The sequence below is a fragment of the Arachis hypogaea genome, chromosome 1 (assembly GCF_003086295.3).
Source record: "Arachis hypogaea cultivar Tifrunner chromosome 1, arahy.Tifrunner.gnm2.J5K5, whole genome shotgun sequence".
In the NCBI taxonomy this organism is placed as follows: domain Eukaryota; kingdom Viridiplantae; phylum Streptophyta; class Magnoliopsida; order Fabales; family Fabaceae; genus Arachis; species Arachis hypogaea.
Window position 1 is genome coordinate 11688146 of NC_092036.1, and position 17116 is coordinate 11705261.

At 30.8% G+C, this 17116-nt stretch overlaps 3 protein-coding genes across 4 annotated transcripts; 2 read left to right on the forward strand and 1 right to left on the reverse strand.

The window, feature by feature from the left end:
* Nucleotides 1-2614: 2614 nt before the first annotated feature.
* LOC114927425 (uncharacterized) lies at nt 2615-3358 on the forward strand. The gene has a single exon (XM_029297076.1). It carries the CDS (start codon nt 2615-2617, stop codon nt 3356-3358), a length of 744 nt encoding a protein of 247 aa, XP_029152909.1.
* Nucleotides 3359-4153: 795 nt separating this feature from the next.
* On the forward strand, nt 4154-5649 carry LOC112796830 (SKP1-like protein 1B). Its single transcript, XM_025839474.3, has 2 exons — nt 4154-4749; nt 5228-5649. Exons 1-2 carry the CDS (start codon nt 4456-4458, stop codon nt 5399-5401), a joined length of 468 nt encoding a protein of 155 aa, XP_025695259.1. The 5' UTR covers nt 4154-4455; the 3' UTR covers nt 5402-5649.
* A 1314-nt stretch (nt 5650-6963) lies between these two features.
* LOC112796838 (uncharacterized) lies at nt 6964-11846 on the reverse strand. 2 transcript variants are annotated; one of them, XM_025839482.3, is made up of 3 exons: nt 11423-11846; nt 10526-10606; nt 6964-7404 (listed from the first exon to the last, which is right to left on the reverse strand). In XM_025839482.3, the coding sequence occupies exons 1-3, from the start codon at nt 11807-11809 to the stop codon at nt 7327-7329; spliced, it is 546 nt and encodes a 181-aa protein (XP_025695267.1). In that variant the 5' UTR covers nt 11810-11846; the 3' UTR covers nt 6964-7326. The 2 variants fall into 2 exon arrangements, with proteins under 2 accessions (XP_025695267.1, XP_025695271.1); XM_025839486.3 differs by lacking the exon at nt 10526-10606 and having other exon boundaries at nt 11423-11827.
* Nucleotides 11847-17116: the final 5270 nt, after the last annotated feature.

Consider the following 17116-nt stretch of genomic DNA (forward strand, 5'->3'; position numbering starts at 1 on the left):
TCATTAGAGGGGAGGTAAGATGGCTAGTGAGGAGAGTTTTGTAGTGTTGGTTCACCACAGAGGATCCATTAAGAGGAAAACTCGTTCCGGTGTGAAGTTCACTGATAAGAATCCTCTCTGTATTATCGTCAGGCCTAAGACGAGGTATGAGGACCTTGTTAGCTCTGTACTGCTAAAACTTGGTCTAGAAGGTGTGAAACGGGTTAAGAAGTTTTTTATCGAATTCCAATCACGGTGCTCCAGGAAACCGTAAAGTACGATTGTTTCACAATTGGGAGTGATGATGACTTGCAGGTCATGTTTCATTGTCGCTGGTAGTTTCCAGAGGTGAGGACACCAGAACTGTTGGCAAAGTTGGTTGACGTGGTGTCCAGCTCGGGGGGTTCGAACCGGAATACCACCACTTTAGCCATGGTAGCCGGTTCTAGCTCCAGACCAGCCGTTGCATCTTCCTCCGTCCCTGCGTACGAGCCACTCGTCCAACCTGTTGCCTCCCCTTCGTTCGCTGTTGATCTCAACGGCAGTGTAGGCGACGAGGTCGGAAAAGGGGAATATCTGCGGACCTCTTTACAGTGTGTTGTACCGGCAGGTAGGGGTGCACAGACCCGGCCCGGCCCGGTCCCGAACACTTTAGGAACTAATTTGGAGTGATTTCATCGGGTTTAGGGTTGGGTACGGGTCTCAAAAATAGACCCGACCATTATTTTGGGTCGGGTCCGGGCCATAGCTCGGGTCACCCGAAGTCGGCCCGGTGGCCCGGTCATCATACACAATTAATATTTTGTGTTATTAGTGATGGATCATGACTATTCTTACGTGGAATTTAAGTATTGTAAACCTTAATATTTTGTGTTATTAGTCATTATAAGACTATAAGTTAATGTTTTATGTTTAGAATGCATAAGATTTTAGACTAATACATAAGATTGTGTTATTTGTATTGATTTAAATATTTGGTATTATTAGACAATATTAGTATTGATTGTGGTTATGCTTTAATATTGATTGTGGTTATGCTTTAATTTTGAAGAATTGTTGGTTCTTGTTATATTTTTCTAAGTGAATTTTCCCATGTTAACTAATGGTTGGAGCCTTGGAAATTTGGATATTTTTACATGCTAGTTTACAAGAAGGTATCAACATAATGTAATGTTAACGGCCCGATTTTTACCCGGTTTTTATCCGGTATAATTGTGGCTCGAAAGTGTATTGGTTTCATCGGATCTAGGGCCGGGTTCGGGTCTAATAAATAGACCCGGTGTATATTTCGGGTCGGGTCTGGGTCACATCAAACCCGACTTTACCCGGCCCATGTGCACCCCTACCAGCTGGGGTTGGAGATGGATTATTGAATGATCCAGAGGACGATGATGTCGAGCCGAATATGATTGCTGATGACAGTGGCGATGATGTTGGAGCAAGTGAGCCTGTTAGGGCGGGCGGTGGTTCTAGCTTTGGCACGCAGCAGTACCCTCCACATTTTTCCTCTTTGGACTTGGATGCAATGAGGCAGGAGGGGGTTCCTGGGCAGCCGACTGGATTTGGCGCTAGAGATGCTGAAGGGTCTGTTGGTCTGACAGAGTTTCAGGTTGGTCAGCAATTTCCGGATAAAGAAGAGACCCTCTTAAGTGTCAAGACTTACAGCATCCGTCGAGGGGTACAGTACAAGGTCGTGGAGTCTAACTATTGCCGGTATGTGGGCAAGTGTTCTGAGTTCGGCAATGGGTGCACATGGTTGATTCGGCTTAGTCTTCGACAGCGAAAGGGAGTTTGGGAGGTCAAACGTTACAACAGACCGCATACTTGTCTCGCCACCTCCATTTCCAGCGACCACAGGAGTTTGGATTACCATGTGATATCGGCATTCACTATGCCAATGGTTAGGGCTGATGCATCCATCAGCATCAAGGTGCTCCTAAATGCCACCGCCACACACTTTGGGTTTAGGCCGACTTACAGGAGGGTCTGGTTGGCGAAGCAGAAGGCTGTTGCCCTCATCTATGGTGACTGGGATGAGTCATACAATGAGCTCCCAAGGTGGGTGTTAGGAGTCCAGTTGACGATGGCTGGTACTGTTGTAGTCCTAAAGACGAGCCCTGTTCGTGTCGGTGGACAGTTGGACGAGTCTCGAGCTTATTTTCACAGACTATTCTGGACGTTTCTACCGTGTATCAAGGCATTCCGTCATTGCAAGCCCCTAATTAGTATTGACGGCACCCATCTGTATGGCAAGTATGGGGGAACGTTGCTTTTCGCGATTGCACGGGACAGGAACTCCAACATACTCCATGTTGCATTCGCATTAGTCGAGGGTGAGAATGCTGAGTCGTGGCCCTTCTTTCTCTCCCACCTGCGTGAGCATGTGACACCGCCGCCGGGTCTGCTGGTTATCTCGGATAGGCATAACGGCATCAAGGCCGCGCTTGAGGCTCCTGACGGAGGCTGGTTACCTCCGTCTGCATACCGGGCATTCTGCATTCGACATGTTGCGGCAAATTTTGCCCTCACCTTCAAGGGCAAAGACGTAAGGAGCCTACTTGTGAATGCGGCGTACGCTAAGACCGAGGTCGAGTTCCATTACTGATTTGATATTCTTAGGTCCGAAGACCCGGCAATGTGTGACTGGGTGAACCGGATTGAGTATTCGTTGTGGACACAGCATTGTGATGAGGGGCGTAGATTCGGACACATGACGACGAATATATCTGAGTGTGTGAACTCGATCCTCAAGGGTGTCAGAAACCTTCCTGTGTGCTCGCTAGTGAAGGCAACATACGGAAGGTTGGCCGAATTATTTGTTCGCAAAGGGAGAGAGGCTGAGGCGCAGATGGGAACCGGACAACAATTTAGTCAGCACTTGGTGAAGTGTATAGAGGCCAACTTGAAGACGGCTAGGTGCTTCACGGTTACTGTGTACGACAGAGATAACTCTGAGTTCACCGTCGCAGAGACAACTCCGACTGGTTCTTTCTCACTGGGTAGCTACAGAGTCTCGCTTGCATCTCAGACATGTGACTGCGGATACTTCCAGGCACTTCATTTCCCGTGTCCCCTTGCACTGGCATGCTGTGCCTACGCACGACTTACATGGGAGCCTTACGTCCACCAAGTATATCGTCTTAGTTCGGTCTTTAGTGTGTATCAGATGGGTTTCACACCTCCCATTCCGGAGGGTTTCTGGCCACCATATGACGGGCCGACTGTCATCCCTGACCCCAATAAGAGGCGTGCGAGAGAGGGTCGTCCGAGGTCCACTCGGATACGGACCAATATGGACGAGGCAGATCCGAACCGGCCAAAGAGATGTGGGCTTTGTCGGCAGCCCAGCCACACACGTCGGAGTTGCCCACAGCTCTGAGGAGCAGAGCACACACGGGGGCATGATTAGGTGTATTGGTGACTTTGGTACTTTTGTTGTTTCAATTTCACGTTTAGATTCCACTATTATCGGTTTTCTTACTTGTAGTTGGTGACTAATAGAATTTGTTAACTTTAGTGTGATGTACTTTGAATGGGATTTTAGTTAATGAATATGTTCTGTCTCCGCAGTTTTAAACGAAATGTATGTCTAATGCACACCGGAATAAATAACTGTGCGAGTTTATTAAGCCATGATGCAGAAACTATGTTCGTAACTTAAATTGCTGTGTGGAACGAATTCTTAGTAATTCGAACCATATTAGTTCGAATTACTTGGTGGCTATTTCTTCACTCTAATTCGGACCTAATTGGTTCGAATTATAGAGTTGGAGTTTGAACCTAATTGGTTCGAATTATGTGGCAAACGTTTACAATGTGTAATTCGAACCTAATTGGTTCGAATTACATGGAAACTGAATTCGAACCAAATTGGTTCGAACTATATAAAAATGTGCTTTGGTTGATTGATAAATCAGATTTTGCTTTGGCTTATTTGTGTCAAATTGTTCTCTTCTTGGCTTGTTTAGGTTTTTTACCCTAATAAATATATTATAAATAAAGTCTTAAATTTGATTAAAAAAAAATTCCAATCTTCTAAACAATAAGATAAGATCCAATAAATCTTGAAATCATATAATCCATCAAATCTCATAAATCAAATTAAACCCTCAAAATTTGCAATTTGAAAATAAAATCTTTGATTATTTCATCTCAAATCTAAAACTCTGATACAAACCCCACCAAATCGTCTTAGTAATTCTAATTCTAATCATAACAAAAACATTCATAACCAATAAAATACTGCCACGTGTCCATACGAAAAAATTATCATCACTCGTTCATTATAAATTGAGACTCAAGCACCTTTCAACTCATCGTTTTCTAAAACGCTCTTTTCGTTCTCTCTTCAATTAGGAGAAAAAAGAAAGGGGGAAAAAGAACAACGAAATTAGGGTTAGGATTTTAGCCCTCTTTCTTCTTCGTGTAAATCTAATTCAGCAAAGAATCTCTCTTTTCTTCTTCAATCGATAATAAATGGCGTCAACGAAGAAGATCACTTTGAAAAGTTCCGATGGCGAGGCGTTTGAGGTTGACGAGGCAGTGGCTCTCGAATCGCAGACGATCAAGCACATGATCGAAGACGATTGCGCTGACAGTGGAATTCCTCTTCCAAACGTCACCAGCAAGATCCTTGCGAAGGTGATTGAGTATTGCAAGAAGCACGTCGATGCTGCTGCTTCCGAGGAGAAGCCATCCGAGGAGGATCTCAAGATGTGGGATGCTGAATTCGTTAAGGTCGATCAGGCCACGCTCTTCGATCTTATTCTGGTGAGTTTTCAATTCTCGGCGTTCGTTCTTTGGAACTATTGGTCTTGAATTCTTGCGTTTGATTTCATAATTTGGGTATTAGGGTTTTTGAATTTGGGATTTTTGTTAGGTGTTTAGTTACTTTTGATTTTGTTTTATTTATATGTTTGATTGTTCTGGGTTTTGAAACTTGGGAGCTGTGGTTTTTTCTTTGAGATTCGGGATTTTTGTAAATTTAGGTTTATCTGATTTGTTGATTATTACGATTAACAATTTGGTGTGCATTCTGTTAATGAGGGTTAGGTCTATAATTAAGCTGGGTTCCGAGTTAGTATGTAGTCACAAGTATCATATGGCTATTTCCTAATTGTTGTTAATTTGTTGAAATTGTTAATGGTGTTAGTAGTCTTTGCTGTAGTTACCTTGAGTAATTGAGATTATTGATTAATAATGATGATTATTGGGTTAACCTTGAATTGTGAAATTTTGGTTCTTTCAGGCTGCAAACTACTTGAACATCAAGAGCCTCTTGGACCTTACTTGCCAGACAGTGGCAGACATGATCAAGGGCAAGACTCCGGAGGAGATTCGCAAGACGTTCAATATCAAGAATGACTTCACGCCGGAGGAGGAGGAGGAGGTCCGCCGCGAAAACCAGTGGGCATTTGAATGATGATGATCTGCTGCTTCTCCTGCTGCATGCTTAGCTTCTCAGATTGGTGCCCTGTGGTTCCATTTATGCTATAGTTGCTAGTTTTACTTTGATGGTTTATCTTGTTTTCCCTATTTTTGTTATGTCAATGTTGGTGACTTGGTGACAAGACTTTCTCTTATTTGGATCTTGAAATTGTAAGTATTTGGTTATGGTGGAGGAATGATTTGTTTCTGGGTACCATGTTTTAATGTTCAATTCTTTGCCAAGCTTTTTTCTTCTGAGAAAAGAATTACTTTCTTATTCGTGTTGCTTGCTTTGAATACATAACACCGAAAACTGTCATTAACGGTTCCAATATAATCCAATTTTCTATCATGATTATATCAATAGGTATATAAAATGTTCACTTGTTTGAACCAACTTATGGATTTAGCTCCCTAGATTCCTTTACTTACTTCAGCACTTAGCACCTGTACATAACCATTTTGACAAACTCAGATTATAATATCATTCAATAATTATTGTATTTGTTTCTTCACATGCAAACACAGAATATATTATGCATCTGAAATTTCTCGAACTATCTTCTTAAGAATCTTCTTTGGTTCACATTGTAAAGTAGACAAGTTTTAGTAAATCTAAACAAAATTCATAGACATATTACAGATTAAAAAAACATTGGTAGGAGAAAAGAGAAACCAAAATATACTCAACATGATCTGATATAAGACACATTCAAGTTACTATTAAGAGAAATTTTTAAACTTCTTTAAAGTAATAAATACATTGAAACTTTAAGTTTTATAAATTTTGTATTGTCTCATTTGTAAATAGATATCAATCTAGTTCCGAAGAAGATCCTTCAGAGACTTTTTCCTCTTGAACAACTCAAAGACCTGCTCTTTTCTATGAAACTATGATGCAGAGAGAGAGAAGAGAAATTGAATCTGATATTTTGTATTATTGTTCTAAATTGTTAGTTGTACAATTTTGATAGTTCAGATATTAGCTAATGGCAGTAGCTTGTGGATTGAGTAAACCAGATTTGGATGATTCTGTTTTGACAGTTATAACAAAAGTTTATTTTTCTGATTCTGTTAAGCTAATGCTACTCTCCACAAAATCAATCTAAAAGCTTATAAAATTTTGTTGGGGTTTATTTCAAAACGTATTCTACAACATATTAAAATTTGAAGAGTTTCTGATATCTCTAACTATTGTGGACAGGCTTCTCAATTTTGTATGATTATGAATATCAAGATGACATTGAGTTTGTATTTGAATGTGTAATTTCTCATGCTCAACAAAACCATTCATTCAGTTCAATTTTAATGTTTAATAAAAAAATTTACACAATTATCAAATCAGAATTAGTTTACATTTTGTTGTATATATAGTAGTTGCATCATAATAGTTAACTTTGTGATTCTTCATTCTACTTCAGCAAGCAAATCTATTCTCATATTTTCTTTCTCTGCCTCTCTTCTCTCACTGTCTTCTACTCTCTTTTAACCTTCACAACTCAAGATTTTTTATATATATAAAATATTCCTCTTTTAAAGGGAAAAAAAAAACACAAATAGTTCATAATTTCACTTAGCATAGCATAATACATCATAATACAGAGTTCACACAATACTACTTATAATATTACAAGGCGTATATTTCTGTGAAGATATCTTCATGTGAAATTGTACTGTGAACTGTTAGATGATTTCATATATTTTATTTAATATATTTGGCTGAATCATCTAATGGTTCCTAATACTATCTTCACAGAATAACCACCTTACAAACCATACAAACCAATACCTAAGCAATACTAATAGTGTTTTTGCTTAACACAAAACACAATTGTTAGAAGCCAACAATTTTTTTTCTTTATATTTGAGTTAATACTAGCTAATTTTTATTTAGAAATGTTGGCCTTCTATCATTCTTAACTAAATACTACCACTTCTGCGAAGCTTATTTTTGCCCTTTTTCTCATTTGGATCCTTCTTGGAACCCATTTCAACTATCTGCAAGCAATCAAGGGACATTAATTTTAAAGTGTTGCAAACAAGCTACAGTTTCAAAAAATATAGATGCATTACTACTGTTACTAGTTTGGTCATTTTTTCTGGTGTCATATTAGTCTGGTCATTTATATTTGAGAACATATTGCTTTCTAATACCATAATAAAAATATGCTTCTTTTATGTATGTCAAACATTTTTTTACTTTTGATATATACCTGTGTTTATTGCTTGATCAATGTCAATCACATAACAACATATATTGATATACAAGATAAGATACAAATACTATAATATGGGCTTTTGTGGAGATATCTTTATAATAGTATTAAAAAATTTAGATATTTCAAGAATATAAATATTCTATCAATTTTAGTCATTAATCTCAATGATAAAATTTATATATAGTATAAAAAGCATTTCACATGTACCATAATTTTTTTAAATATTTTAGTATTTTTAGTTATTGATTTTGATCATAAAATATATACATGGTCAAAACTAATAACTAAAAATACTAGAATACAACTTAAAATCATAATACATAAAGAATGCATATTTTGTATATATAATTGACATCAACGACTAAAATTATATAAATCACTAATTATTCTTGAAATACCTCACTCTTCTAATAGTATATATCATGATAATATTATGACCTAGAAAAGGTCGTAACTTGTGAGTTGAACTACAAAGATTTACATTGAAAAAGTTTTAAAGATTTTAATTATAATAGAAAGGTCTTTGAAATTGAGAAATTACACCACATTGGTTTACCTGTATCGAGTTATACATCACACTGAGTGATTTGATACATACTCTTTTATATTAAACTAGACGAAACAATGTTATTTTAGTTTTAATTCTAAATGTTTGACGAAATGATATCATTTTTTCAATTATTTAGCATCAAATTTAAAGAATTCTCTCGTTTCGTCTAGTCTAACAAAAAAAATATGTATCAAATCATTCACAATTTGAGAAATAATTTAACGAAAAGACAATTGAAGACTAATGTGATGTAATTTTTTAATCTCAAACATATTTATAATATAATTGAGATTTTAAAAATATTTTTAATACAAAAATTAATAATAGAGACCACCTTAAAATTTAATTCTGTAAGTCGTTTTCGTGCATATTATGATACACATTTTTAAATATTGTTTAACAAGATATACCTTTTTGGAATATCTATTCCAACATAAAAGACGCACATACTAAAGGAGGCAGAAAAATGTATTAGTAATAAGGCAAACTTATATAATAAACAAAATGATCGTATATAAAAATTAAATATTAATAAATACAATTAATACTATACTTATTTTCTAGGTACAAATATAATTTACTAAATTAAAATATTAAAATAATTATAAATTATATCTTATACTTATTATGCAAATAGCTTTTAAAAAAATATATTTTGGTTGTATTTCAAATTCATATATAAAATTTCGATTATTTTCTTTTATTAATATTCACAAATACGCACCATTTTCTAAAAAACTTGTGTATTTTTTAATTTTTTTAAATTGTCCTTATATGTGTTGTTGAGTGAGGTCTTTTAAATACATATATTGTATATTATTATTTTTATCCTTCCTTTGTTATTATATATGACAGTACAATGAACTTCTTCAAGTTTTATTTTTTAAATATTTTCAGTATAAGAAAACTTTTGAAATGAAAATTATTTTTTTTAATCCAATCAATTTTTCGAATGTTTTCTAAGATTATTGACATAAAAATTCAGTGATTATCTGTTTTAAGCCGCTAATAATAGATAGTATTTGTTAAATCAACTTATATATATTATACAAGAATTCTTTATACAAATGCATAGTGTTTCTTCTTTATCTTTTTTCCATGTATATATATTCATTATTCTTTTTTTCTTATGGTTTGACAAATAATCAAACAATATATAGTTTTGGAAAATCATTCTTCAAATGAGTTATATTGCAAAAGAAGCATCAATTTTTAAAGATCAGACAATGATACATATAGAAATCATATTTTAAAATAAACAATTAGGAATAAAATATATTCATTTTATTTAAAATTCATATTTATTTATCTACATATATCATGTATTTAATCATGGATCTGGACAGTATCACAATAACAAGGCATTCATAAGATAAATGTACCACTATCATATATCTAAAATAGTTATTATTATTATTATTATTAAAAATTTAGCTAATATGTGCCCTTAGAGTATATGATAAATTTAGTATTAGTAGAAGGTTTTAAATTCTTTCTTTTAATAAATACATTGAAAACTTAAGGGTACGTTTTCATTTTTAGTGTTTTATATTTTTTTGATTTTGTGAAGGAATGAATAAAAACAGTGAAAACAATAAAATCATATTTTCTCATTTTCTGTTTTCATTTTCACTTTCTTCATAAAATTCAGAAAATAAAAAAATTAAAAATGAAAACAGAAAAAAAACCGCAAATCAAACGTACCCAAATTTTTCGTATTTTCAATAAAATTTTTCTCAATTTTATAATCTTAACACTTGCTCTTATATATTATCATCTGTGTTTATCCATTTTATGCCCTAAGAACATATGCTAAAAAAAATTTAAAATTTTCAATACATTTATTTTGTATCTATTAAATTAAAAAATTTAAAGTCTTTTTCTAATGGTAAGCTTATCATGTTAGCTAAACTCTTATCGAATAACTAAAAATCAGTTATTTTCAATGAGTATTATCAACCATTTTTTTGAAATAATTTTTTTATTCTTATATTCATCATCTCTTTAAATTTTAAATTTTAAATCATAAATTATAAATCATAAATTCTAAATTTTAAATTCTAATTAATTTGTCCAAAAATAAAGGTTAAAAAGTTAATTTTCTAATTAAAAATAGATTAATATTGACTAATTAAAAATCAATCTCTATACTTATTATTATTGTTGTTATTGCCATGAAATTGATATTTTATATACTAAAATAAATGTAAAATCACATGAATTAGCAAATGAATAAGTCTAAGAGTAATATAGAAGGAAAATATCATAGTTTTCAAATAATCCAAGAATAACTAATTAGAAAAGATTTAAAAAACATAAAAGAGAAAGAGACGGAGAAAGAAAAACAAACTTGTTGTTGATTCTGTCTTCTGAGTCTATTGTTCTCTGCTATTAACTCTTTAACTTTTTGTTGCAGCTCATGTGTATAAGCCTATATCAACATCAAATTAAAATAAGTAAATCAAAATCATTAATGTTTAACAAATTAAATAGTGATGAGAAAAAGGGCTTTGAAAAAGTTTAAACACCATTTGATGTCAACTACAATGCTATAATTTAACTTTAACTATTAGATTGAATAAACCTTATTAGTAGCGCTATAATTTAAAGCTATGTCGACTAGCATAAAAAAATTAAATTGACTTTAATTAAAAGTAATAATAAATATAGTTGTTAGAAAAATCTTAACAATATATTTTAAAAAACAAAGTTTCATTAATAAAATTAAATAGTTAAATTTACAATATTTAATTAGTAAGGAAGAACCAATGTTTAATTAAATAACATTAGATAATTTTTTTGACTGTCAAATTATTTTTTAAATTTATTTTTTTAAGAATTTAGAATTTATTATTTTTATTTATTTCTTACCTATGTTTTAGTACATTCGAGTATGACGAATCAAGCATGGATCTGAATTTTATTTAAGAATTTAATATTTAATCAATAAATTTGCTGTATACTCACATGTACTCACACAAAGTAAATTTACACTTAGAATATTTGTTCAAATAAATGAGTGAGATAGTCACTCACCATCTGATTTCATAGTTTAAAAGTTAGAATTTAAGAAAAAAAAATTAAATTAAAAAAATTTAGTTCCTAATTAAACTCTGTTAAGATGTCACCAAAAAAATACCTTTGTTAAAATAAAAATAAAAAAATTTTCACTAATAATAATTTTAAAAATGTCACAAGGCACTTCTTTAAAAAGAACACACACAGACTGTTAATAAATGGTTTATACCTGTTTCCTAGCTCTTGATCTAGCAGCAGATTCACGATTCTTCATCATGCGTTTTGATATGTTTTCACAGATCCTCTTTCTCCGAAGAAGAGAGGACAAAGAATCAAAACGGGGAAGAAGTTCGTTGTTGTTAGCACAGATTTGCTGGTTTTGCAGATGAGGTTGCTGGTTTTGCAGATGAGGCTGCACGTTAGTGAGTGGAACACCAGAAAAACTCAAGCTGAGAGTAGTGACAACTGGAGGCGGAGGAGGTGGAGGAAGAGGATGAGTATGGTGAGTTTGCATCAACGTATGTTCCATGGACATACTGCTGCTGCTTTTGTTTGAAGTCGAAGATGATGAGAACGAAGAACGAGAGGAACTTGAAGACTCTGACGATGGAGACATTTTTTTGTTTCTTTTTTCTTTTTCTGGTGATAATAATGAAACTGCCAAATAGCAAACATTTCTATTTATAAATGGTGGGATCAGATAATTAAATTAAAGTACACATTATCTATTTGGAAATATTAATGACTTGAAAATGACATATCTAATTAGACAAGATCTTTTGTTGTGTAGTTTTGTTTTTTTATGTAATAATTTATCAAAAATATTATGAACACATTAAAATTAATTATAAAAATCAATCACTATATGTTTATATGTATGTATAATTATATATAATTTAATTTATTTTTAATATATATCTATTATTTAATGTACATTTTATACTAATAATTAATTTTAATAACCAATTTTAATGTATATATATTATGATTAATAATCTATGTTAAACAAAAACAAATGTTAATATGCTTAAAAAAATAAAGTGTATATATATTTTAAAAATTAATTTATTATTAAAATAAACACAAAATTAATAAATTTTAAATTTAATTTTTATATTTATTATCAGAATTATTAATATAAAATATAATAAAAAATATTTATATACTAAAATGTATCTATAAGGATGTGTTTATAACAAAACATAAATTTATATCAATAAAGTGAAAACTAATTAATTTGATCTGCCTTTTGATTGATGTGATGTTTTTTTATCGTTTTACACTTAACTTAAATAACAACACTGCTTTTTTATAAAACAAATAATAATTGACCTTTTTTTGTTGGACTTATATCATGTGAAATAATAATATAGTTAAGGCATTATCAATTGGATGTATAAAGTTGTTACAATACTTTATATTATATTATTTAATATTGATTATCATAAATCAACATTATTGTAGGACTACTTGCGTTTAATATACTGTGATGTATTTTTGTAATGTAACACATACATTAGTAAAATAATTACAGTTTATTAATCGTTATTTTTACTATAAAATGAAATACATATCTTCAAACAAAATTATTGATCTTTCAGTCATTCTAATTCGTTAAAATAACATATACATTAAATATGATGACTAAAAACTTTAATGATTTTACTCATCACAAAGTTTTTTTTAAAAAAATCTATTTTAGAAATAGATGTCATTATTTTTCATGTTATATTATAATATTGTTTAGGTTAATCTTTAATATAAAAAGATGTTTATAATATTGATCTTTTTCAAATATAAAATAGAACTATATATCATTGATTAATTCAAGATGTGAAATGTATCATTTAGTTATTAAATTTAGGTATTTTATCTATATTTTGACTATATTTAGAACTATTATGAAATTATAAATTAAGAGTAATCTAAATAAATATTAATTATTGTATCTAATATATATTCTTTAATAAAATAATTTATTATTAGAATATTAAAAATTTTATATTTACATAAATAAATTTATTATGACGTAATAATCAAACTTTGTGTAATAGTATGATTTAGAATTTTATATATACAATCGAAATTTCTTTGAATCATTCTTAATAATATAATATAATATAATAACTCCCTAGGAATATAATATAATAGCTCTTTCTGTCAGAAGATATCTTTAGTATCAATTTTACAGACAATTTGATTCTGTCATCTTGACTAACTTTAAAGTCCCAAACGCATAATAGTTATTAGTATGTGAGAGAGCTTTGAAGGTGCGGAGAGCATTGTGCCCTATGTACTCCTATATTTACAACATATAATGGAGAATTTGACGCTATATAAGGAGGACGTTCCAATTATAATCATCCACGTATTAAGTCTTGAGGACTACTTTTACGTGTAACCAATGAGAAATAGAAACATGTAAAATGATAATTGAAAAATTTAAAAGGTTAGTTTGACCAGTAATGATCGTTTTTAGATTTTCATAGCTATGTATCAGTAACGTACTCTCTTTTTTTCAGGTATTTTAAAAGAGAAAAATAAAAATAAAAATAATATAAAAGATAAAAGTAAAAAGTAGTAGAAATTATTTTTAATATAAAGATAAAAATAATATTTTAATTAAATATTAATATTTAAAATGTATTATAATATTATAGACGTATAAAAAATGTGTAAAGCATAAAATACACAAATTTTTTAATAGCAAGTACAATTAAGTCTTGCAATTTATAATATTTTTAGGTTTAAATGTCCTTCAAATAAATTGATAGGATTTATCAATTCCTTCTTTAAATTTTGAAGGCTTTAGTTATCTACTTAATAAGTCGCCAAAGGTTTAATAGTCTATTTTTTCCATGCAAAATAAAAAAAAGGTGTCCCCCACTAGCGAGCAATTCTCCTGGGCCAAATGGTGCAACAAGTACAAGTGAAGCAATTAATTGTATTGTAAGCGCTACATATATATAATTCTACATTCACATCATAACAAATATGTTTGGCTAAACTATTGCCTTAGTTGTGTTTTATAAGCTAAAGTTAAAAAGTTAGAAGAAAAAACAACCAAAAAAATTTTTCAATGCCGCCACAACAAAAGGATAAGATTTTACTTTCTTAATTTACACCACAACGTCTAATGCAGAATCCTGTTTAAGCAAGAATATGGAGAATAAAACAGCCCATTATGAAGCAACATGTATGCACAATTTCAATACTCCCTTTGTGACACTAAGTTGTTAACCCAAATTTAATTCCAAAAACAGCTAATCTAGCACCTCCTAAACCAAGTAACACCACTGGAATTTCTGTAGAGATATTAGCACCTACGAACTTTGACACAAGAACAAAGCTTTCTGAGTTTATTCCAATTTCAAACCTCAATCTAATCCCAGACTCGAAGGCACTAGTTGATTTCAATGCAGCAAACTATTTTCAAGCCTCCAATGAAGAATCGAAGACCTTCGTAAACACCAATTTGAAGATGAAGATTGGTCCGTGTAACTCATGCTTTTTTTTATGGTTTGAAATACATTAAGAAACGAAGAGAAAGTTGGTCTTAAATTCTTTTTGAAACAAGCAAAATACCAACATTTTGCTAACTGTCCATGTTTGGTTTTAGTTTAATTTTATTTTGGGTCTTATTTAATGGACTATACAAGTAGCAATATTTTATGAAAGATAGGAAGACTCGAACTCATGACTTCTTAGACTATGTCATTTAAGTTATAATTCATTGGCATACAAATAGCAATATTTGATTGATCTTTCTTTACAATGATATAGTCTCTCTTTATACAAATATTGTAATGTAAATTTCAATTTTAAATCAATTCAATTGTAAAAAATGATACCAAAAAATATTTTATTGGAATTACTCTAAAAAATTGTAATTAACACATAGGAACGTAACGTTATATGTAGGATCATCGTCATCTCTTATTGCCGGTGAGGTTCACATAAAGGCCAAAATGTCCGACGAAGACAATGAATAGAGATCGTAATGATATTATGCTTTCATTTGGAGTTGGTTAGAGGTATTTAATGAAATTATTAGGGTCCGAGTGAAATTTTAGTTAAATTTTTTATTTTTTGGTCTTGACCTTTTATAGTTAGTCTAACGAATTATATGTATTGTTCTATTTATTTTTTCACTTTTAAAAAAATTGGACAAAAGCCTTGATTTTAGTCTCTTTTTCTTTTATACCAAAAGCTTAAATAATTAGTTTTTTTTAGTAGGTGAGTAAGTGTTCTAGTTAGATTAGGAAAATTTTAAATGGGTCACCTATTTAATTTGTGGGAATGACTAGTTTAACCCGCTAGTTATTTGAATAAATCAAGTCATACCCGTTTAATATCTCGTTTTTGTAAGTCTAGTTTTAGAGATTAAAAATTCATCCAATTAAGCCAAGTAAATAGATTATTTCAAATCAATTTGGATTTGTTGAGTGGTCAATTTTCTCGTCTACTTAAGCTAAGTGTCAGAAGTTTGATTTTTATTATTTTTTATTTTTACAGGAATTTGGTTAAAAAGTTTTACTCAAGGAAAGAAAAAAAAGGCACCTATTCATTCATCTATACAAGAAGTTTCATGCTAACTGAAGTCTAAAAGTCTAGTTATGAAATTATAATAACAAAACTAATGTCTACAATAGTACGAATAGTATATAATATATTCTCATCAACTTTAGTCACCAAAAAAAAATATTCTCCTCAACTTTTAGTAGACCTTAGATTGTTAAGCTAAGCTAGTATCATCATTTTTTCATTTGGTGTATGTTCATGTGAATAATATATTTATATGTTGAAAGAAGAGACTAAACAAATAATTTTTTGAATTATCCGAACTCAACTAAATTAACCTAGTTCTAAACTAATTATATTTTTACTTGCTCATCTCTTGTATTTCAGAGTAGCCTCAAACATGAGTTACACGGAATAAGGAAAGGTTGGAAGTCTAGGGCATGGTTTTCAGATGTTATTTACACTAACAGCCACAAAGCTGACGACGAAAGGAAATTATAATCAAAGTCATCTTGCTTCCTTTTTAAAAATTGAAAAATGAAAAAATGACGCGTGAACATATCCAATAGGGGATGCACTAAGGCACATGTATGTGTTAAAAATTAAGGATACGTTTGGTTTGCGTTTTTATTTTCTGTTTTTATTGTTAGTATTTTTTATTTTTAAATTTTGTGGAAAAAGTAAAAACAACAGATAAAAACAGAAAATAGAATTTAATTATTTTTACTGTTTTTACTTTTTTTGTTTACAAAATTCAAAAAATAAAAAATATTAAAAATAAAAACAAAAAAAACGCAAACTAAACGTACTTTAAAAGTTTCTTGTCATCTAAAAATATGATTTCTTAGATAAACGAAAAAATTAAATTACCCAATTATTAAGCCTAAAAGAGAAAACATGCATAAGAAAAGATTTACCAAAATTCAACCATGCTATCATTGCAGTCACAAAAAAAAAACCTATGCTATCATTGCTATGCACATATAAATAAGACATCTAAATCTCTCCAGATAATTTATTTGTCTTTATATATTTTTGACAATAAAATTTAAAAGCCTCATATTTTAAAAAATAAAAAATATTTTTATATTTTTAATTTGTTAAAAATTTATGTATTTTTGAATTATAAAATCAAAGACTTATTTATTTTTTTAATAAAAAAAAAGAAATAGTAGTTTGGACCTTTGGTCTTTGACTACTCGTCCATGAATTTACTTATGTAAAATTGTAAATTATTGTTTACTAGATATGAAGCCAACCATGGCCTAATATGTTTGTTAGGAAAGCCATAACTAGAAGTCTTCTAAGTAAAGTACATATAGACATTATCGAATTCTCCAAAAGTAGATTGAGCATTATTATTTAATGTCGATAAACTCACCAATCAGAGCCTAGCTAAGAG

Excerpts from the sequence above, each read along its gene's own strand:
- LOC114927425 (XM_029297076.1), top strand. The coding sequence starts at position 2,615 with ATGTGTGACTGGGTGAACCGGATTGAGTATTCGTTGTGGACACAGCAT.
- LOC112796830 (XM_025839474.3), top strand. The coding sequence starts at position 4,456 with ATGGCGTCAACGAAGAAGATCACTTTGAAAAGTTCCGATGGCGAGGCG. Across the intron at positions 4,750-5,227 it reads CGCTCTTCGATCTTATTCTG|GCTGCAAACTACTTGAACAT; the intron begins GTGAGTTTTCAA and ends TGGTTCTTTCAG.
- LOC112796838 (XM_025839482.3), bottom strand. The coding sequence starts at position 11,809 with ATGTCTCCATCGTCAGAGTCTTCAAGTTCCTCTCGTTCTTCGTTCTCA. Across the intron at positions 10,607-11,422 it reads GATCAAGAGCTAGGAAACAG|GCTTATACACATGAGCTGCA; the intron begins GTATAAACCATT and ends ATGTTGATATAG. Across the intron at positions 7,405-10,525 it reads GAAGACAGAATCAACAACAA|ATAGTTGAAATGGGTTCCAA; the intron begins GTTTGTTTTTCT and ends GATTGCTTGCAG.